Source organism: Cetorhinus maximus, chromosome 18 (genome assembly GCF_964194155.1).
Source record: "Cetorhinus maximus chromosome 18, sCetMax3.hap1.1, whole genome shotgun sequence".
Taxonomy (NCBI): domain Eukaryota; kingdom Metazoa; phylum Chordata; class Chondrichthyes; order Lamniformes; family Cetorhinidae; genus Cetorhinus; species Cetorhinus maximus.
In genome coordinates, this window is record NC_135896.1 from 5977248 (window position 1) to 6000793 (window position 23546).

The 23546-nt window shown below is 46.9% G+C and overlaps 1 protein-coding gene across 1 annotated transcript in view; it reads left to right on the forward strand.

Annotated features, from left to right (window-relative positions):
• LOC144692901 (protein Daple-like) overlaps positions 1-23546 on the forward strand; it is a 235256-nt gene that overhangs the window by 192195 nt on the left and 19515 nt on the right. Inside the window, exons 23-27 of the mRNA XM_078562007.1 lie at positions 201-346; positions 3191-3280; positions 7767-7993; positions 16714-16911; positions 20674-20748. Of these exons, the coding sequence (XP_078418133.1) occupies positions 201-346; positions 3191-3280; positions 7767-7993; positions 16714-16911; positions 20674-20748 (736 nt within the window). The remainder of the gene's footprint in view (positions 1-200; positions 347-3190; positions 3281-7766; positions 7994-16713; positions 16912-20673; positions 20749-23546) is intronic.

A 23546-nucleotide genomic window follows, 5' to 3' on the forward strand; every position in this document is an offset into this window, starting at 1 on the left:
CCATCAGTCCATCCTGCTTCTCCTTAAATGTATCAATGTAATTCGCCTCAACCACTCTGCAAGCTCCAAATTCTCATTTCTCTCGAGTGTCCTTAAGCGTCCGCTAGTGTTTGTCCTTTAAAGCCATTTGCGCGCTCAGTGGAAATGACCCCCAACTGACGATCCTCACTCTTCCGCTTTGTGTTTCTCTTTCACGAAAGCTTCTGACCCAGCTGAAGGGAAACCTGGAGGAAGAGAACCATTATTTGCTGAGTCAAGTTCAGATGCTGAATCAGCAGAACCAAAACCTCCTCGAGCAGTCCATGGAGAGCAAGGAACACTACCACGAGGAACAGAAGCAGTATATGTGAGTGAAGGGCTGCTTTAGCCAGTGGACAACAGTGATGGCCCTTCTGCCCATCCCTTCTGTGCTAGATTACAATTGCACAGGCTCTGTGCTGCTTTCTTCAAGCATTTGTTCTTCAAGGGCTTGACAGGGGGAGATGCCAAGAGGCTGGTTCCCCGGCCAGATAGTCTGGGACCAGGGATCATAGTCTCAGGATGAGGAGTCGGCCATTTAGAACTGAGGCGAGGAGAAATTTCTTCCCTGAAAGGATTTTTGGATTATCCTACCCCAGAGCACTGTCTATACTTAGTTGTCCAATATGCCCAAGACTGAGTTTGATAAATCTGTGGGCACTAAGGGAATCAAGGGATATGGGATATGGTGAGACTGTGGAGTTGTTGTAGGACACCAGGCATTACCGAATGGTTTGAGGGGCCATATGACCTATTTCTGCCCCCAGTTCTTATGTTCTGTTTGCGTGTCATGAGAGTCACTATCTTGGAATTGGTAATGAACAATATGAGTTATGTAATTCCACAATATTGGGTTTCACTGGCTTCCTACAAGATCATCTCAAACATATCTGTACTGAGATCAAGTTGAATTTTGTCTCATGGTTTTTTCTCTGGATTTAGCTCTTTGTCAGGTTATTCTCCAAGTCCCCTGTGTTTGAATTGGGATTTAACGTTGGGATGTTAGTCATTCACAGGTGAAGGAGGAGAGGAGGGTCCTTCAAAGTCAAGTCAGTGACCTCGGCTGACACTCAACAAGGTCCAATTATACAGTAATCAGGAGACAGGAGTCCTGGCCGATGTATGTTGTCATCTCCATGAACATGCACATGTTCAACCTCACACGGATAAATGCACAAAGACACAGATGCACACACACACACACACACACACACACAGCAGAATTTTACAGCCCTCCCCCCTCCCCCCAGCTGACAGATTTGCTCCAATTATTGAGACTCTTAAGTTGGCTTTAATGACCACTTAAGGGCCGTTTCCGCCTGGCTCCAATTTTCAGGCTGGTAGTGGCAGTGAGAGCCCAGAAAGGGACGTGGCTGAAGATTTGGGCCCGAAGGAGGGAAGGATGCCTTTTCCCAACGTAGGGTGCCATTCACCCCTACAAGGTCTACCCCTCACAGGTACTCCCTTCTCCCCTGCCCCCTCCACCAAAACCCCCACACCTCTCTCCCCAGCTCACCAGGCCTCATCTCCCCACCCCCACTCTGAGACCCTGCCCCATACTTACCGGGCCCTGGACTACGGGACTTAGAATCTTGGGATTGCTTTGTCCTGTCAGTGCTGGGACTACTGAGCTGCCAGCCAATCAGATTGAGCAGCTTCCCTCTGAGGCGGGTCTTCCTCCCGAGTGTTAAATGGCTCCAGGGTAGCCAGTATTGGCTGGGATGCGTTTCCCGCTGACTGTTCAGGTGGCAGAGTGGGAATCCAAAATATCCTACACACAGACACAGACACACACACACAGACACAGAAACACACACACACACACACACACACACAGACATACAGACAAACACACGTACATATACACACACACATGCAAATATACACACAAGCATAGATACACACACACACATACATGCACTCACACACACACATATACACGCACACACATACACATACGTATGCGTGCGCACACACACATACACACACACACAGACCGCGCATGCGCACACACATATACACACAAACACATATGCATGCACATACACACACACATGAAAATATACACACACGAATATATACATACACACATACACACACATGCGCGCGCACACACGTACACATACACATACACACACACACACACACATACACATACATGCGCACACACTTTCCCTTTCTTTCATGTCTAAGGATGTTGAGACTGATTGCAGCACCCCAATTCCTGTCTGGTTCCTGGGATGAGAGAATTGTGCTACGATGTGAGGTTGAGCAAATTGATCCTCTCCTGTCTGGAGTTTAGAAGAATGGGAGGTGATCTCATTGAAACATACTAGATACAAGGGGCTAGACAGGTTAAGCATGGAGCGATTGCTTCTTCCAGCTGAAAAATCTAGAACATGGGGGCACAGTCTCGGGGTCCATCGTTTAGAGCTGAGATGTGGAGAAATTTCTTCATAGAATCATAGAATGTACAGAATGTACAGCACAGAAGAGGTCCATTCAGCCTATCAAGTCTATGCTGGCTCTTTCAAAGAACTATTCAATTAATCACACTCCTTCTCTCTTTCCCCATCTAATTACTTCATTAACTAATGGCATGCTTGGTTGTGAACCTTTGAAATTCCCTACCCCAGAGAATTGTGGATGCTCTATTGTTGAATATATTTGAGGCTGGGATGGACAGGTTTTTGGTCTCGCAGGGAATTAAGGGATATGGGAAAGGGCAGGAAAGTGGAGTTGAGGCAGAAGATCAGCCCTGATCATATTGAATGGTGGAGCGGGCTTGAGGAGCCGTCTGGTCTACTCCTGCTCCTATTTCTTATGTTCTGGTGTGAGACAGCCCAGTGATACGATGCATGGAAACACCCTCGCCTCCAATTTCCTCTTGGACATATATCTGCTGTTCTCTGATTGGCACTGGGTAAACAGCCCGGACTCCTTACCTCATAATAGTGTGGGAGCATCTTCACCACTTGGAGGGCAGTGGGTTCAAGAAAGTGTCTCAGGGCAGCTAGGGATGGACGATAATTGTCGACCTTGCCAGCAATGCCCACGCCCCAGGAACGAACAAAATAAAATTTGTATGAATGGAGCCTCATTCCATGTCTGACACATAACCTTCAGGAATCCAGTTCTGATCAGGCTTTTTTGCATTCATTTCCTTCCTTAGAGATAAGTTAAATTCCCTTCGAAGACAAAAAGAGAAATTGGAAGAGAAAATAATGGACCAGTACAAATTCTACGAACCAACCCAGAAAAGGTACTATCTCTTACTTTGCAAGTTAAATTTGCATTGAAATAACTTTTAGTTAACTGCATATATCACTTGTAATATTTCACTCACTGCCTCTAATTTGGAAGGGACAATCAAAACCACCTTGTGTACAAAGTGATCGCTGACTTGTGCTATCCCTACACATAGAATAACATAGAATGTACAGTCATTCGGACTCGAAACGTTAACTCTGCTTCTCTCTCCACAGGTGCTGTCAGACCTGCTGAGTTTTTCCAGCATTTTCTGTTTTTGTTTTGTCTATTCTGGTCTCTATATTCCATGTAAGCCTCCTCCCGGTCTACTTCATCAAACTCTGTCAATCTATCATTCCCTTCCTTTTCTCCCTTATCTTTTTATCCACCTTAAATTAATCTCTGCTATTCACCTCAATTACCCCATGTAGTAACAAATTCAACACCCTAACCACTGTTAGATAAGTAAATTGCACCTGAATTACTTGTTGGATTTATTAGAGACAACCTTATATTTATGGCAAAAGTAAAAAACTGCGGATGCTGGAAATCCAAAACAAAAATACCTGGAAAAACTCAGCAGGTCTGACAGCATCTGCGGAGAGGAATACAGTTAACGTTTCGAGTCCGTATGACTCTTCAACAGAACAAAGGAAAAATAGAAAAGAGGTGAAATATAAACTGGTTTAAGCGGGGGTGGGGGGTGGGGGACAGGTAGAGCTGGATAGAGGGCCAGTGATAGGTGGAGATAGCCAAAAGATGTCACAGACAAAAGGACAAAGAGGTGTTGAAGCTGGTGATATTATCTAAGGAATGTGATAATAAAGGTACAGATAGCCCTAGTGGGGGTGGGGTGGGGGGAAGGGATCAAAATAGGCTAAAAGGCAAAGATAAAACAATGGATGGAAATACATTTTAAAATAATGGAAATAGGTGGGAAAAGAAAAATCTATATAAATTATTGGGAAAAGGGGGAGATCGGAAAGGGGGTGGGGATGGAGGAGAGAGTTCATGATCTAAAATTGTTGAACTCAATATTCAGTCTGGAAGGCTGTAAAATGCCTAGTCGGAAGATGAGATGCTGTTCCTCCAGTTTGCGTTGAGCTTCACTGGAACATTACAGCAAGCCAAGGACAGACATGTGGGCATGAGAGCAGGGTGGAGTGTTGAAATGGCAAGCGACAGGGAGGTCTGGGTAATGCTTGCGGACAGACGGAAGGTGTTCTGCAAAGTGGTCACCCAGTCTGCGTTTGGTCTCTCCAATGTAGAGGAAACCGCAAGTGGAAAGTGGAAATATTTTCTCTACTTACATACCCTGTCAAACCCCTCAATAATTATAAAGACCTTTATCAGGTCAGCCCTCAGCCTTGACTTTTCTTGAGCAGAGAACAGCAGCCTGTTTAGTTTTCCCTGATAGCTGTTCTCTGTTCTGGTGTCACTCTTGTAAGTCTTTCCCGCACTTCCTCTAGTGCTTTTGATTAAGATACGAAAGGGGAACTCGGCACAGCTTCACATGAAAACAACTCCGTTCTGCTCGTGGCTTGGCCGCGAACAGACCTTCTCGACAGTGATTCTATGGGGAAGTCACAATCCCGTAGCAGGGGCAGTGCACCGTTAACACTCTGTGTACAGTGGGCCAAAGCTAAAACAACCTTTCCGCTGGCCTTGAAAAATATCACACACTTGTGACAAAGCTTTTTGACGATGTCGCTGAGACATTGCCTGTATGCTTGATGAGTTCCTTGAAGAATAAATTAGTCCAAGTATTTTACAGCACAGTCTCAGCCCACCGGCTCCACGCTGGAGTTTATGCTCCACGTGATTTTCGCACTTTGTCTGACCTCCATCGGCATAACCTTCCTATCCTTTCTGCCCCATGTATTTATCCCCTGCTTCCTCTATGCTATTTACCTCAAGCATTCCTTGTGGTAGCGAGTTCCACATTCTGTTCACTCTCTGGTTAAAGGGATTTCTTCTGAATTCCTTATTGGTTTTATCGATAGCTATCTTATATTTATGGTCCTGACTTCTACTTTTCCAGGAATTCTATGCTTCCCCTATCAAACCCTTTAATCACCTTGAACACTCATTATCCCTCGGTTTTCTCTTCTCTGTAAAAAAAAGAGCACCAGCTTCTGAAATCTTTCTGGGTAGCTATACAATCCATCAGTTCTTATATCTGTTAAGTAAATGCTTTCTGCAGAGCCTCTATATCCTTTTTCTTATAATATGGGGACCAGAGCTGTTCATAGTACTCTGTATGGTCTAACCTAAGTTCTACACATGTCTAAGATAACTTCAGTGCCTTTCAATTCTGCGCCTCTAGAATTTAACTCCACTGCTTTGCTTTGCTTGCTTTTTTATAGCCTTATTAATTTTTGTCACCACTTTTGGTATCTCAGCCCCCAGATTCCTTCTTTCCTGTACCCCAAGCAAGTGGGCTGCTTTGTCCTCGATGGTGTTGAGGTTCTTGAGCGTTGTTGGAGCTGCACTCGTCTCAGACTTGTTTTGATAGAGGTGTTCAAAATTACGAAGGGCCTGGACAGAGCAGAAAGGGAGAAACTGTTCCCAATCACGAGCAGATCGAGAACCAGAGGGCACAGACTTAAAGGGATTGGTAAAAGAAGCAAAAGCGATATAAGAGAAAGCTTGCTCACGCAGTTAAGGTTTGGGATGCACTGCTGGAGAGTGTGGGGGAGGCAGATCTAACCAAAGCCTTCAAAGGGGAGTTTAGACTGTTATCAGAAACGGAGGAATGTGCAGGATTATGGGGCGAAGGCAGGAGAATTGCTCATTCAAAGAGCCAGTGCAGACACAATGGGCCGAATGGCCTCCTCCTGCGCTGTAACAATTCCGCGATTCTGGAAATACCCATTTCCCAAGGAGCGTGTGTCCGTCATTTTCTTGCCACAATGGATTACTTCGCATTTAGCCTTATTTATCTTCTTTTGCCAATTAACTTTAAGAATGTTCTTTTTAAACATCTTCCTGTACTTAAAAACAAAAAGCTACTGCGGATGCTGGAAATCCAAAACAAAAACAGAATTACCTGGAAAAACTCAGCAGGTCTGGCAGCATTGGTGGAGAAGAAAGGAGTTGACGTTTCGAGTCCTCATGACCCTTCAACAGAACTGATGCTGCCAGACCTGCTGAGTTTTTCCAGGTAATTCTGTTTTTGTTTTTATCTTCCTGTACTTTCTGCTCTTTGCTAATCACACCTCCCAATTTGGTGTTGTATGCAAATTTCCAAATTGTACTTCCGATGCTGAGCCCAAATCGTTAATGTAAACGATGGTCCCAGCAACCCCTCTGATGTATGACCTGCCCTTCCCTACTTTGTGCCATTGATTCCTGATTTAGCCCTACTTGGTGCTGTCCCTGATCATGGTCCAAAATACTCTAAGCACTGTACCTACCAACAACATGGGATTAGCTAGCCTATTATTGCCTGTCTGGTCCCTTCCCTGTTTTGAATCGGAGATGGGATAAGCGAGGCACTTACAGATCAGTTAGTCTCATATTCACCAGCCTCCAACGTAACCAAGGTCTCTTGCAGAATTCACATATTTTCAAAGACTTTTTGGACAATTATGGTTGCTATCCCTGCCATCTCATCATTAAGCTCTTCCCAACAAACCAAATGGGCCTGGCAACTTGGCGATTTTAATAACTCTCATTAGCCCTTTTAATGTTTCCTTTTTAACTGATTAACAGACTTGGATTTATATAGCACCTTTCCTGGCATCCCAAAGCACTTTACAACCAATGAAGTACTCTTTGAAATATGATCACTGTTGTAATGCATGAAACACAGTAGCCATACACACATCGTGGCTACAACAACAGGCCAGAGGCTGGGAATTGTACAATGAGTACCTCACCTTCTGACTCCCCAAAGTCTGTCTACCATCTACAAGGCACAAGCCAGGAGTGTGATGGAATACTCCCCACTTGTCTGGATGAGTGCAGCTTCCAACAACACTCAAGAAGCTCGACACCATCCAGGAGAAAGCAACCCGCTTGATTGGCACCCGATCCACCACCTTCAACATTCTCTCCCGCCACCAACACACAGTAGCAGCAGTGTGCACCATCTACAAGATGCATTGCAGCAGCTCACCCAGGCTCCTTTGACCTGAGACCTCTCTCTATCTAGAAAGACAGGGGCAGCAGATACATGGGAACACCTGGAAGTTTTCTTTCACACCATTCACCATCCTGACTTGGAAATATATCGCCGTTCCTTTACTGTCACTGGGTCAAAATCCTAGAACTCCTCCCCTAACAGCGCTGTAGGTGTACCTACACCACACGGACTGCAGCGGTTCAAGAAGATGGTTCACCACCACATCAAGAAGATGGTTCACCACCACCGCCTCAAGGGAAATGAGGGATGGGTAATAAATGCTGGTAGATCCTGTGAACTGATAAATTAAAAAGAAAGATGCACTTTTCAAGTTGCGAATGTCATTCAGAATGTTAACTGTTCTTTGTTGCAGGAAGAGTAACTGGGTGGCTGCGAAGGCCCTCGCAAAATTCATGAAACCCAAGAAGGAAAGTGCCAAGGAGCGTCTGAAACTCGTTGCTGAGAGCCAGGCTCACCAGCCAGAGGTGACAGAAGTGACAGCGGCTCCAGCTCCTTCTCGGGCACATAGAGCAAGTCTCGACAACTCCTCGCTGGGATCCATCTCGCTAGAGGAAAACGGACTGAGTCCAACCAGTAAAGGTAAAGGCCACTGAGGGAGGTCAGCATTTACAGCGGGTCCAATTCAAAGCACTCCGGCCAGGTGAATTGGCCAGACCCAGAGGGTGTTGCCCTCTCACTGTTTCACTGGCTTGTGCGCACTTGCCTTTCAAACTATTTGGATTGTGGATTTGTTCGAGTTCCCGAAATTCCAAGGACCGAGCCAATCGGTTGAGGCAGTGTGTGACCTATGACCCTACTGGTCACCTTCAGTTCAGTTTTGGCTGCCCATTGGACTTTATGTTTTGAGTTGTTCTAGGAACGTGGTCACTGTTTATTGGTCTGTCCCCCAGGGCATTGAGAGTCAGTTGTGTAATGTGAAGACCAAGTAGGGGATGTGCAAAGGTTCACTTTCCAGAAGAAAATGAACCAAATAGTTGAATTTTCCTGATATTCTGGTAACTCGCATGGTGATTTTTGCCCGGTGGGTTAATTATTGGGTTGATGGTCATGGAGCAGTGGCTGGGCGGCCGGAGTCTGTGCAGAATGTCGGACAGACGAATAGAGTGTGGGACGGGGGTTGGGGTGGGGGGGATGCAGCTGTGCTCTCTAGTGTCAGCAGGTCCTGTAGAACCTCCTTAGTGAAGGATCGATGGCCGAGAATCAGCTTACAGTGGGTATGCGAGGTGCTATGGCAGATCAGTATCTGAGCCGTGACTAACTGAGGGAGTCACAGTGAGCACAGAGTTTCCAGGATTGATTGCTAAGAATGGGTCTTCAAGGAGCAAGGCCATGCAAGTGGTAGATTGAGAGAGGGATCACCAAACTCTTAGGGTAGCCCTAACTTGGAAGTGCTCAGTCATGTATGATCCGATGTCATTTCACACGCTGCTGTTTTAATGCACAGCGCCTCGATTCTGAAAGCTGGTTCATGGTTTTCTGACTGCTCACTTTAAGGATGGTGGCGTGTTACAGATCACTCGGGGAGCCCAAGTTGCTTGGGCAACATGCACTTTCACATGTATGTTGTAGTCTTGGAGCTATGGATAGTGATGGTAGAGGCTCCAGCTTTCCTTCCATCACACCGCTGACCAGGAATCTCCCCCCGCACTTACCCCCCACCCCCCTGCCACTGGCGTGTGTTGGAAGGATTTGCAAGCTGATATTCCAACCGTTGGGCCACGATACAAATGCACCTTCCTTGGTCATCAAGTCCTAGGGCTGAATTTCGCCCCCCCATCAGGCGGGGAGGGAAGTTGATGGGAGGGCGCGTGCGGGCGCGCTTCCAATTGATGCCCCCAATCGGGGGCGCGGCGCCAGTTTCCATGAGCGGGCCAATTAAGCCCCACCCAGCGTGACGTCCGCAGGGGAGCGTTGTGTGCTCCCTGTGACGGCAGGGGGGAATCCCAAAATCAAGAGCATGCTCTTTCGCGCATGCGCACGACAGAGCGCACTCACCTCCCTGAGGCTAAGTGCAGCCTCAGGGAGATCGGCTCTACAGTAAAAAATATTAAAAATAGAAAAAAAAAATCCCCTTACATGTCTCCTCATGTGACAATGTCACATGAGTTGGGACATGTTCATAATTTCCATAACAACTTTATTAAAATTTTTAAAACCCTGGATGAAACCTCATCCCGCCGGTGGATGAGGTTTCATGTTTTTTTCTACTTCCCGCCGGGGCTCCTGGCCGACCCGCCAACCTTAAGGTTGGACGGGCAGGTCCTTTAATTGCTTCATTGATCCTGTTAATGGCCTCAATTGGCCACTGACAGGTCGGCGGACCTGCAGCTGATTTCACTGCGCCCCCGCCTTCCTGAAAATTTAAATCGGGCGCGGTGACATCGGGAGTTCCCCCCGATGTCACCGTGCATTAGTTTACGCATCGGCGAGCGGGCGCCGCCCCCTAGCGTGGGATGTGAACTGAGAGCTCCTGACCCAGAGGCAGGGACACTATCCACTGCACCACAAAACCTCCTCGTCCCCTAGGTACAAAAGGTCAAAAGCCAGGAGTGATGGTTGAACATTTCTTACATCCTGAAACATTGATAAATGCCCAAATTTTAACCTTCTCTGTAATTATGCAAAGAGGGGCTAAGAAATACATTTCTTTTGAATTAATATTTTTGAATAATCTGCATTGGTTACTCTATTTTATTGCAAAAATGATGAACTGAGTCTGGTTTTTTTTTTCTGTGGTGGTTCTAACTTTGTGTGAAGTTATTGGTGGTGGGGAGTTTTCTTTAACTACATGTATTTTCCTTCACGCCGCGTTTGTTTTAAAGTTTCACCTCTCCCCTTTTTATTTTTTATCCTCTCTCTCTCTCTCTCTGCTCCTCCCCACCTTGGGGTGGCGTTTTTCTTCTTCCTGACTCTCAATTAAAGTGTCCACACGGAAAAGGTTTGCATTTCTGAAGAGTAAGAGCAAAGAGAAGCTCAAGGCCAAACCGACACCGGATAACCAACGCCGCCCGTTGTCCCTGCGCCTGCGATTATGGTCATCCAGCGACATGTCAGACTCTGCCAACGACTCGTCCCCTCAGCTCCCCGAGCCGGGAATTTCTCACTCCTCCGTCTCTCACCTCCCACCGTCATCTCCGCCCGGCACATGGCGGAACCCTGTCGCGGCAGATCGCAGGCCGTAGATTGCCTTTCTCAGATTGTTACCGTGTTGATTCCGATGCTAATCCCAAATTATGTAAACCAATTAAAGTTAAATTTTTTTTATAAAAAAAAAGAAATGGAGAGACTACACCTGAGACACCCGACGTTGTAATGCCGAGTGCTGTAAAAAGCAGATCCTTTTCCCCATCATTCATGACTGTGCAGCTCGCTTAAAAAAAAACACACAATTTGAGTCTCCAAACACTTCAATCGTAAGTAGTGATTAACGTCTGTGCTGCTACGCATTGCAACTGTGATTTTTTTTATTTTGCTTAAAAAGCCATCCTCAAATTCATTCTGTTCCCAAAGCAAGTTTTGAAAACTTGTCAAATCCCAATAAAAGAACTAGGGGTGGGGAATTTTTACACCGACAGCTGCCGAAATTTGGCATTTTTACCAAACAGTGAAACCTGTATCAACGGACCCTCCCCCATAAACAGACTGGGGAAATGGGACTGGTAAGATTGCTCTACAGAGAGCCCAGCATGGACATGGTGGTACCGAATGGCCTCCTTCTGTGCCATCGTGACTCGTGGGACCTACAAAACACAGACCCCTGTTGAGAGATTGAAGTAACCTGCGTACGAGACGCACTCCAGCACCGATTCCAAACCCTGGACAGCTCTCAACGCACCAAACAAAAAAACCAATCACAGGCCACACATGTCCACACGGGCTGTACGAAGGAAATGACTTTGGTGCAATGGGGAGCTTGTTACCAGCGCGCACAGCGGCAGAGAAATGGCTCCATCTCTGGGGTGGAACGCTTGCCCGGCTCTGACCCAGGTTTAGAGTGAGTTTCTCTGCCACTTATGCTCACTGGGCAAAGTGCTCCCCATTGTAATCAGACTTTCTACAGTACACAAAGGATCGTGTTGAAAGTAAGGCCGCCTGCAGACAGGAAAAGACAGCTGACACCATTCCCTAAAAGCTCCGTGACTTACAGGTTTCACTGAGTGTAAGTATTTCAGCCTAAACGCCGGGCTGCATTGCTTCAGTTTAAATATTTGCTTTGCAGTGCTCAGCTGCAGCGCAATGAATGTTGCCCCTTAAAGCTGCCTGTCTTGTGGCCTCCGTTCCCCAAACCCCTTCAGCAGGTTGTGTGTGCGCCTCGGGTTTGACCCCATGTCCCTCGCCCATCCCATCAGTCTGCTGCTTTCATTGTGGCTTCCCGCGCTTTCTCTACTACCCCTCCTGTACAGTTTCCCTTTCATTTCACTAGCTTCCCATGTCTCAGAGCAGCACTTAACCCCCTAACCCCACTCAGAGCAGCCTGTCACTCAGCGTTTAACCCCTAACCCCACTCAGAGCAGCCTATCACTCAGCGTTTAACCCCCTAACCCCACTCAGAGCAGCCTATCACTCAGCGTTTAACCCCCTAACCCCACTCAGAGCAGCCTGTCACTCAGCGTTTAACCCCTAACCCCACTCAGAGCAGCCTATCACTCAGCGTTTAACTCCCTAACCCCACTCAGAGCAGCCTGTCACTCAGCGTTTAACCCCCTAACCCCACTCAGAGCAGCCTATCACTCAGCGTTTAACCCCTAATCCCACTCAGAGCAGCCTATCACTCAGCGTTTAACCCCTAATCCCACTCAGAGCAGCCTATCACTCAGCGTTTAACCCCTAATCCCACTCAGAGCAGCCTATCACTCAGCGTTTAACCCCTAATCCCACTCAGAGCAGCCTATCACTCAGCGTTTAACCCCTAATCCCACTCAGAGCAGCCTATCACTCAGCGTTTAACCCCTAATCCCACTCAGAGCAGCCTGTCACTCAGCGTTTAACCCCCTAACCCCACTCAGAGCAGCCTGTCACTCAGTGTTTAACCCCCTAACCCCACTCAGCCGGCTCGGAGAGAGTTTTAGTGAAATGCTGCTGATCTCTTTGTTGCCTGATTAACGTGTTCACCGAAGATTTCCTGGTGTGACAGCGGTAGTTGTAGACGGGATAGTTCTGTGTATCCTCTAGGAAGGAGCCAGTTTCAGACGCCCTTTTTCCAAAAGATCATTCATGGGATGGGAGCATCACTGGCTGGGCCGTCATTTATTGCCCATCCCTAGTTTCCCCTGAGAAGGTGGAGATGATTGACCACCTTGAACCGCTGCACTCCATGGGGGGTGATGGTGCTCCCACATCATCCACAGGGAGGGAGTTCCAAGAATTTAACCCAATTGTCCAAAGTCAGGATGGTGTGCGCGTGGCCTAGAGAGGAACATGGAGGTGGTGATGTTCCCTCGCAGCTGCTACCCTTGTGTTCTTCTTAGGATGGAGATAGTGAAGGTTTCAGGATACACTGAACCCTCCGGCCCCTTTCTAGTAAAGGTTCAATATTCGGGGAGCGCCCCCACTGAGTTCAGTGAGCAGCTCGAGGAAGTCCCCAGCTTCAAAGCGAGGCCTGTCCTGAGACCCTTCCTGTCAAGTTATCATTAGGGGGGGAATGTTACAACCAGACAGGGAGGGACTGGACAAGATTCCCATTTCCGAGCTCTCCCCAGTGACTGCTGCTGAAGGATAGTGTGCAGTCATTGAATGAGGACGAGAGTCAAGCCTTACTGTAATGTCTCCCCCCGCCCATGGTTAACCAGACTCATACCAATACTCACTGGCTGAGGTCTTGTCTAAACAAACGGCTGCTTGAGAGAGAGTGACAAACACCAGTGGAATTGTACAACAGTAAGTAGAAGGGAGATGCAAAGCTTATTTAGTAAGTGCTTGTCTTGTTAACTCTGCTCACAGCTTGCAGCCCTTGTGTTATTCTGAGTATTGCTAATTGTGCGCAGTAGCTGGACTGGGCTCTAGAGGATTTTTATGCACATTATATACTTTTTTTAAATTGAAAGTGATTTAAACTCCAGGCGTTATCTGATTGCAAGGATGGCGATTATCTGTTTTAATGTTTTATAAATCTCGCATCTGAATGTACTTCCTGTCACTTTTCCCAACCATATATCCTTACATCCACGTTTAAAATGGCACAATGTAAATGGTCACGTTGTAATTACACCCTCCTGCCACGGGAGGCAATATCGTGTGAGTTTACATGGGCTGTTCTTGTTGTAAATGTGGTCATAGGAATTTGTAATGAGTAAACGGATATATATTAGGCTAGTAGAGGGGTCCATGTCTGCATGTTCTGATCTAACAATCCCACCTGATCTTTCACCCAAAGTTAACATTTTCTTGAAAGAGCCGCTGAAACACCGTGAGTTGAGTTTCCGTCTCACTATAAAACTTTTCAGCATGGTGAGAAATGTAGATAACTGAATGGCTTTTTTTTTAGCTATATTAAATAAACACCAGTGGCTTATTTTTACCCTGTGGGCTAAGCTGCTGCCCATAGCAGGACCAGTAGGTGGTGCTGTATCCATTTTACCCGCTGAAACTTTTTTAAAAATCCACTTTGTGAAATGAACAGCACAGGATTTCGAAAAGGTTAAGCGACATTCCTTTTCCCCATCGTTTTAACGTTCTGTCCACTCTCCTGGAGCTGACCCACGTCACTGCAGCTTGCCAATGTGGATATTCTTCATGAGTGATTCCAGGCAGAGAATGCCAGCAAGCTATTCGACATACAGAGGCATCACCTCCAGACTGACCTTGTTCCCTCCGACCCTTCCGATGTGCATTTTCTAAGCCGGAATTAGAAACCTGAAACAAGCTGGCTGTTTATTTTTTCTCTCTTCCTATAGCTAATGGATATTGTGCTCAGTAATAGTGCCTTATCGGCATTTACATTGGTCAGTATCTCCTCTCTGGACAATTCAGGAACACCCATCTTTAGTACCATTTATGGGAAAAAAAGCTCATTTCAGTTTTTCTTTTGATGGTGTGATGGTTCCCACGAAGGCACAGACCCGTCTCAATTCACACCACTCCCCCTAGTCTCTCAGTCTCTCTCTCTCTCTCTCTCTCTCTCAGTCTCTCTCTCTCTCTCTCTTTCCTCTCTCTCTCTCTCTCTCTCTCCCAAAAACCAGCATTATACCGCTTTGCCTCAGTAAACACTTTCATCATCCAGCAATGGTCCAGTAAAGCCCCCTTAAAAATAGCTTTAAATTGTAATTATATACAGACTATGGATCTTGTAGCAACAAAGTCTGAAGCTCTAGTGATTTTACCGCTTTCTCTATCTCCTGCCCCCTCCCCCCCAACTTCCATTTGCTCCGTGCTGTACAATAATCTGAATCCTTCCTCACCTCACCCATTGGATACAATGGCTTAGTGTTTATGTTACTGGACTAGTATTTAGAGAGCTGGACTAATAACCCAGTGAGACTGGCATAGTGGTAATGTCACTGAACTGGTAATCCAGAGGCCCAGGCTAATGATCTGGGATAAGAATTCAAATCCCACCACAGGCAGTTGGTAGAATTTAAACTCAATTCGTAAAATCTTGAATTGGCAGCTAGTTTTTTTAAAATTCATTCACGGGATGTGGGCTTCGCTGGCTGAGCCAGCATTTATTGCCCATCCCTGATTGCTCTTGAGAAGGTGGTGGTGAGCTGCCTTCTCGAACCGCTGCAGTGTTTTAAAAAACCTATCTCGTTGCTTTAAGGGGAAGGAAATCTGCCGTCCTTACCCGGTCTGGCCTACCTGTGACTCCACACCCACAGCAATGTGGTTGACTCCTAACTGCCCCTCTGAAGTAGGCTAGCGAGCCACTCAGTTCAAGGGCAATTAGGGAGAGGGCAACAAATTCTGGCCTTGCCAACGATGCCCACATCCCATGGCACCTGGGGATTTTAAATTCAATCAATAAATATTTCTGGAATAACAAATGAGTAATGGTGACCATGAAACTACCAGATTGCAGTAAAAGCCCATCTGGTTCACTAATGTCCTTTAGGGAAGGAAATCTGCCCTCCTTACCCAGTTTGCCCTATATTTGACTCTGGACCCAACAGCAGTGTCATTGACACTTGACTTCCCTCTGAAATGGCCCAGCAAGCAGTTAAGGGATTGTGGGCATCACTGGCAATGCCAGCATTGCTGTGGGTCCGGAGTCACATGTAGGCCAGACCGGGTAAGGACGGCAGATTTCCCTTCCCTAAAGGGCATGAGCGAACCAGATGGGTTTTTACAACAATCAATGCCAGCTTCATTAATTGAATTTAAATTCCACCAGCTGAAGTGGTGGGATTGGAACCCATGTCCCCAGAACATTAGCCTGGGCCTCTGGATTACTAACCCAATGACATTACCACTGTGCCACCATCGCCCCACTCCCCCACTCCCCCCCCCATTGAGATGGTCAAAGGCGCCTATGTTCCAGGAATTAATTTGTAAAAAACCATGCCCCTCTCCCCATCCAAGAAGAAATGGAGAACGTTGGCAGCCTGAGAGGAAACCGGGGCTTCTGGAAATGCACAAGATCTCTCAGTATCCATAAAAGATGTTTCAGATAATAACCCCATGATCAGAATTGTGGCCATTTGTAACTGGAGTTAGCAGTTCAGGTCAGACAGACACATGCGTGGAGATGTCATCACATGACTCCAGCTGCCCCACCCCCACACTCGCACCATTGGTCACCCGTTGTCACGGCACCCTGCCTTCCAAGGGCCAATCAGATAGCAAGCAGACTCTTAACATTAGCCAATTGGATGGCCCTTGGCTTTTGGTCAAGCAGCCTTTTATTCAGCATCTCCAATACTTTTATAAGTAATGAGTGTTCAGAAATGTTTTTATTTTTAAAGACAATATTTTAATGCCTCCTCTGATTTTTCTCCTGGCTGCGCTGTCCTGGAGATTAATCTTCAATTCCTGGAGGCTCCAGGGCAGTCCTGGAGCATGGGCAACCCTACTCGTTCCAAAACGTCAGCCTGTGTTCCTGTTCCGAGTCCTAACTTGAAAGTATTCGCTGTTGGTTGCCCTGTCACTCTGCCCTCTTGCAGGTGTGCCACTGTGAGTTAGGCTTGGCGTTGTCGCACCTCTATTAGCTCAAGTGCAGTCAAGCCTTTAGAGCCTAGTTCAGCTGCTGCGTTTGTGCTTCAAGGTTTTCGTCATCCTTCACTCCTCGCGGCATCGAGCGTCCATTTTTGGGGTTACGATCAGAGGGATAATAAACGTGCTTGGCTCTTGTATTTTTTTTCTTCCAGTCGCCAGCGATGGACAGAAGCAGAGGGAGCTCTCGGGGAGTGCCGGCCACTCCAAGAGCCCGAGCCCAGATGGCACTCCTGCAGCTCACCTCCGTCGTGTTGAGTTGGGAGCCATGGCATATTCCACCTCTGCCATCCACCTCACCGCCTCAAACTCCACCCCCACCTTCAGCTACAGGCGACAAGTCCGAAGCCAAGGTATGGTTTACACCGGTCTCTGCCGGTATTTATACTCCCCACGAACCTCCTCCCACCCTCCTTCATCTCACCCTATCACCATATCCTTCTCTAGTCCCCTCAGGATCTTAAATGTTTCAATACGCTGACCAGGCTGGCTCAGGTCAGTTTCTGGTCAATGGTAACCCCCCCCGCACCAGGATGGTGATGGTGGTGGGGGTTCAGCGAAGGTGATGTCATTGAATGTCCGGGTTGGTGACAGCCCACACGAGTGAGCATATATAAAGAGTGAGAGCATGCCACACGTGTGTGAAAACATAGAGAAAACATGTCACGTGTATGAGAAAACCTGTGCAAGACAGCATGCCACACGTGTGTGAGAAACAGAACGCAACGTGTTGGGGTGAAGGGAGATTGGTCTCAGCTGTGAAACCCCTCTTATGGTCGAATAATGTGGCAACATTTGCTGTCTACGCACCCTGAATTGAAGACGGGAAGAAGGATTTTGGGGGTTGGGGGAGGAAGGTGGAAAAATAAGAAGTTTTTGTCCTTTATAATGGACAGTGTTGAGTAAGATTGGTATTCAGAGGGTTAATTGGTGTTCCAGAGGGTTGTCCAGTTATGACCGAGAATGCGTTTAAAGTGTGCACAGTTCATTCACAGCCTCCATCAAGGTGAACTCAGACTGAAACCAAGGAGTTAGGATCAAGTTTTAGTGCCCGGGCTAGTTGAAACATTTTCAATGATGAGTCATCGTGTGTAGGTGTCACTATAAACAGCTTGAGTCAGTCAACCTTTTGTAATCTGAACAGAGTGGAAAATTAATTTTTTCAGTACAAGCCCCTATAGTGAAATGATGGGTCACAGCCAATAATGACGTTAAGTGGGATGGTTGAGAAGTAGTGATCAGGTGCGGGAATTTAAAGGAACTATGAAGAGAGGAAGTAGGGTCTGCGGAATAACCCAGTGAGACAGGTGGAAGGTGAGTGTGGGGGAAGGGAAACAGGGCTTTTGGGGGAAAATGGGGGATGGTCTCTCCTGCACACTCTGGCCGCTGCACAGTCCGAGCAAGATGGTGACTGTTCCAAGCAATTCGAGAAAGACTTGCTTTTCTATTGGGCCATCCATGACCTCAGAACATCCCCGAAGCTCTTTCCAGCCAATGAAGTGCGTTTTGAAGTGTAGTCTCTGTTGTAATGTAGGAAAAGCAGCAACTAACGTGTGCACAGCAAGCTCCCACAGACAGCAAAGTGACAATGACCAGATAATCCATTTTTAGTTATCTTGGTTGAGAGATAAATATTGGCTGGGACACCAGGCAGAGCTCTCCTGCTTTTCTTCGATTGGTGCCACAGGATCTCTTACATCCATTCAGATACTTTGGGCAGATTATCACAGACGAAGGGAGATGTGATTATGAGATGCGAAGGAGGATTGAGACAGCCAAGATCGGCTTTGTCAGAAGGAAGGAGCGTTAACATCAAAGAAACCGAACCTGAATCTGAGGAAAAGAATGCTGGGTTGTTACATTTTGTCACCTATGCTACATGCCTCAGAGATGCGGGCAAGAAACGAAGAGACTGTTGATAAACCGAATGGATTCAGGATGTGGACGTGCGGGAGGATGTTCCGCATTCCCTGCATGGACAGGAAGGGCGGGATTTTCCAGCCCCGCCCACCACCAGGATCGTCCGGTCCCGCCAAAGGCCAACAGACTCTTGGCTGGGCTGCCATATCCTCTGCATGGAGGAGCAGGAAAATCCTGGCCAAAGACTCGTGGCTGGAAAAAGGAGGAAATTAGTGCCTAGCATCAATGAGAGAAAGATACAATTATTCTTCAGTCACATCATCCTGGCAGACTGTAGAGAGAGAGAGAGAGTCATTGGAGGGAAAGATCAACAGACAATGTAGGTGAGGGAAGCAGAGGAGAAAATGGATGACGTTTATAATGGGCCAGATGTAGCTGGCTTATACAATGGACTGGATACAGTTGGCCCAATGTGGACTGTGTAAAGACAGCACGGGATGGACGGAGGTGGAGATCCGTGATAGCCAAACTTTTGGGAAGAAGGTGACACCAACGAATGAATTAAGAGTGTCGACAGGGCCTCACTTTAGCATCTAACCTAACATCTCCACTCCTTCAGTACTGCACTGGAGGTTTTTTTTAAATTTATTCTTTCATGGGATGTGGGCATCACTGGCAAGGCCAGCATTTGTTGCCCATCCCTAACTGTGTGGCTTGCTGGGCTATTTCACAGTCAACCACATTGCTGTGGATCTGGAGTCACATGTAGGCCAGACCAGGTAAGGATGGCAGATTTCCTTCCCTAAAGGGATATTAGTGAACCAGATGGGTTTTTACAATAACCAATGATAGTTCCCGATTTTATTAATTGCACTTAAATTCCACAAGCTGCTGTGATGGGATTTGAACCCACATCCCCAGAGTATTAGCCTGGGCCTCTGGATTCCTAGTCCAGTGATATTACCACCAAGCCACCATTTCACCTTCACCCCTAGAGCCAGCCTAGATTTTGTGCTCGAGTCCCTGGAGTGGGACTTGAACCTTAAGCCTCTGACTCCAACATGAGAACGCTATCCATGGGGCTGTGTCTGAGGCCCTGGGAGGAATGGCAAAGGTGCAATTCGCGAGAGGAAACTCAAAAACAGTTAAAAAAGCCCTAGGAACAAATGACATTAACATCAAATGTTGTGGCTGGTTACCAATTTCAGACGTTTCTCAGAAATGTCTCAACCACCTCACGTGTGATGCATTATACAGACACAAATAGACCAGTCCACTCAGAATAGAAGCCCATGAAATCTCCATCAACAACAACTTGCTTACGTGTAGCACCTTTCAATGTATTAAAACATTTCCAGCTGCTTCACTGGAGCAGCTAAGAAGCAAAATTTGACACTGAGTCCCATAAGGAGATATGAGAACTGGTGATTAAAAAGCTTTGTTGAAGGGAGGTTTTAAGAATGACAGGTAGAGGGGTGGAAAGGATAAGGGATGGGAATTCCAGATGTTGCGGCTGAGGCAGCTGAAGGCTTGGCCACCAACGTCCAATAGGATGAGCCTCCTAACACTGCGCGGCTAAAACTGCGACATACCTTCCGTCGAGCTATTATCGAGCTGGTTTGGCAGCCACAAGCCCACAGTCGAGTTTGAATGCTCAACCTTCTGACTTAAGGAGCAAAAGAGCGACCCTCTGGATAAACAGGCCATAGTTACCCATGAAGATCGGAGACGAAGATTCCTTAGACAGAATGAACAGCTGTACTTTGTCATGTTGTGCAACTGTCTGGGAAGAAGCCACAAATTGTGGCGAGAATGGAGATGGCTAGTTAATTTCCCTCATTAACCCACAGCTCTAAAAGGACTGATTGACCCCTGTCGTTTGTAACTATCCTCCATTCACTGCATTTTGCTGGAGAAATAATCCTGCTTTTACTGGGAGATTTTGCTGCAGTTTCAGTTATGAGCTCTGTTTGCTGTAGTTCATTTTGGCTCTTTTTAAATACCTCTGTTTGCTAAGTATAAGTAGACTCGGTTTGCTATAAAGTCGACTGTTCCAGCAAGACCTGCTGTAAGTCCCCCCCACCCCACCTCCAATTTATTGGCTGACACTGGTGCCAATAACAAAGTTCAATTTTGTAAAACGTAGAATAGTCTTATAAATAGAAATTTGCACCATTATTTGCTTACATGGGTGAAACAAGATCAAAAACTGATGACTTCTCTCCTACTTTCTGTCACAATTCCTTACCCAATAGGTTTTAACTCTGATGACGATCTCCGGACTCAGTCACTTGAAGTGGAGTTTCCCAATAATGGGAATGCAAGCCTGGGTAAGTCATTGAGATTTTCCTGCTGTATTTTGCCCAATGCCAATTATCCTTAAGGACCCTCATGTCGCCCCCTTCTGGCAGCGGGGGGGGGAGGCCCATGCCATGCGGGAAGCCTGGCAGCTTTAGCTGCATGGGCTGGTGTCAGGCAAGTGGGGGGAGTGAGGTTGGGTGGCGGTGCGGGATTTCCTTTGCAGAGCCCCAGGGCCCATCAGAGGAACCATCCCAAAGGTCATACTCCCCCCCTTTTGTTCTCCCATCCCCACTGGCCTCTCAAACCTGGCCCCTCACCACCCTCACTGGGGCCTGCCAACCTGACCCTGGCAATACCCCTGCCTTACCTGTGATTCCAGACTCCTCTTCATCGGGGGCTGGTTGTAATCCCGGCGGCAGCTCTCTTAAGGTGGTACTTCCTCCTCAGGTAAACGTCGCTCCTGGTGTGAAATTCGTTTGCCGCAATCGCCGGGATTGTGGCGGCTTTTTAGCTGGGGGTGGAAGACCATTGTACCCTGTAAAATTCAGCCCTGTGTGCTAGTAAGCCAGGCGAATGTCATTCTGATCCCCGGATGATTACAGACCAGGGGAGCTCCTCCTACTCGCCCCATCTGTGGTTGGAGAAAGATTTTTATTTCTCCAGCAATTTCAGGAGCTCAGGAAGTCCCAAAGTGCAGAACAGCCAATGAAGTGTTGTCACTGGTGTAATGTAGGAAATGTGGCAGCCAAGTTGAGCACAGGAAGCTCCCAAGGACAGCAAGGTGCTAATGATCTGATCTGTTTTTCGTTGTTAAATATTGGCCTTCAAACACCAGGGAGAACTCTGCTCTTCCTTCGATTATAGTTGGTTCTTTTATATTCCTTTGACAGGGCAGGCGGTGTTTCTATTTGACATCTCATCAAGATAGTGCCTCTGACAATGCAGCACTCCCTCAGTACCGCACTAAAATGGTCAACCTAGATTATGTGCTCAAGCCTCCGGACTAGGACTTTAAGCCACAATCTCCTAAATCGGAGGCGAGAGTACCTGGGACTAGTGACTGGTTTGAGTTGTGCCAGCAATGTTCTCGGGAGAGGATAAAACCGACCAGTTAATTTCTCTTTGCAGCCTCGAGGCTTAGCAGTTTGGAGAGTAACTGTTCCAACACGTTCCCCGTGCCAAAACGCTCAATGTTTTGTTTAAATAAGGCTTCAAAGTGTCAGCAAGTTTAAACACTTGCCATCCCTCCCAAAAGAAAATGAGGCCCCATGAAGCCCACTGGAAACTGTTGCTGTGATATACCCTTCTGTCCGTAAAACACCTCCATCTGAGTTGGTCTGTGGTCAGGGCTTTTTGCATTCCTGGTTCCTAGTTTGCAACAATGGTATGGCCGGTTGGAACTCCAGAACTAGCGCTACACATCAGTAAGCTGTGCACTTTCAGACCTTTAGTCTCTTAACACTAAAACCTACACAACACACTGCTTTCTTCGTATGAGTCTACTGTAGATGACGAGTCTTCATATGAGTCTACTGTAGATGACGAGAGGGAGAAAGGGTTGTGGGTTAGTGAGAACAGCAGCAAGTAGAATCGAACTTTTGTGAGGATTCTGACTTCTGTACCTGGATTTTAAAGGGTCCTGTTGTTAACACCAGGCAGGCCGTGTGGTGCAGTGGCCAGAAGCTCTGGATTCAAGTCCCACTCCAGGATTTGACGGCCACAGAAGGTGTGTTCATAACGTGGCCAAACAGGTTGATTATCAGCCTGTAAATCCTTCCAATAGGCACGATGGCTGGTGGTAAAGAGGGGGAGAGTTTCCTGGTCAGCCATACTGCAGAAGGCAATGGCAAATCACTGCTGTACTTTACCAAGCGTAATCATGGACCAATCCGATGGAAGTCCATGGTCACCAACGCCCTGTTAGGGCCATGTTACCTGAAGGAGGAGGAGGCTGTTAATACCTCAACAACTTGCATTTATATAGCACCTTCAGCACAGTAAAAAAACTTCGTAGGAGTATTAATCAGTGCATTATTTATGTCTTAAAAATCCAAGACTTGTCCCAATCCCAGGATTTGGCAAAAAGTAGCTCTGTTGAGATTGCAAATTCATTCTTACGTGAAATATACGGCACAGAAACAGATGATTCAGCCCAACCAGTCCATGCCGATGTTAATGTTCCACTCGAGCCTCCTTCTATAATCCTGCATTCCCTTCTCCCTCAATGGCTTATTTAACCTCTCCTTGAATGAATATTCTTCTAAAATTATAAATAAGAAGATTGAAATCCCAGCCACCTAGTCGAGCCTCCTCCTGTCACGGTCTGCTTATCACTACCCTAGTCAGGGAGTCCCTCACCACAAGGTTTCTTTCATCCCTTCCTAATGATGAACATCAAACACATCGATTATAATTATTAGTTCTCGTACTGCAGGCATCTCCGCCAAGGCTGGCATTTATTGTTCAGCCCTAGATGCTCAACTAAACGTCTTGTTAGGCCACATCAGAGGGCAGTTAACAGTTAACCACGTTGGTGTGGTACTGGAGTCACAAATCAACCCAGAGCAGGTAAGAAAGGCAGTTTGGCCCCCCTGAAGGATATGATTAAACCAGTTGGGCGTTCTGCCATGGTCTAGTTTGAATGGTGGAGCAGGCTCGAGGGGCTGAATGGCCTACTCCTGCTCCTATGTTCTTGCAACACTCTGACAACTTCATGGTCACTTTAACTGACATTGGCTTCGTATTCAGAATCATAGAATGATACAGTGCAGAAAGAGGCCATTCAGCCCATTGTGCCTTTGCTGGCTCTTTGGTAGAGTTATTCGAT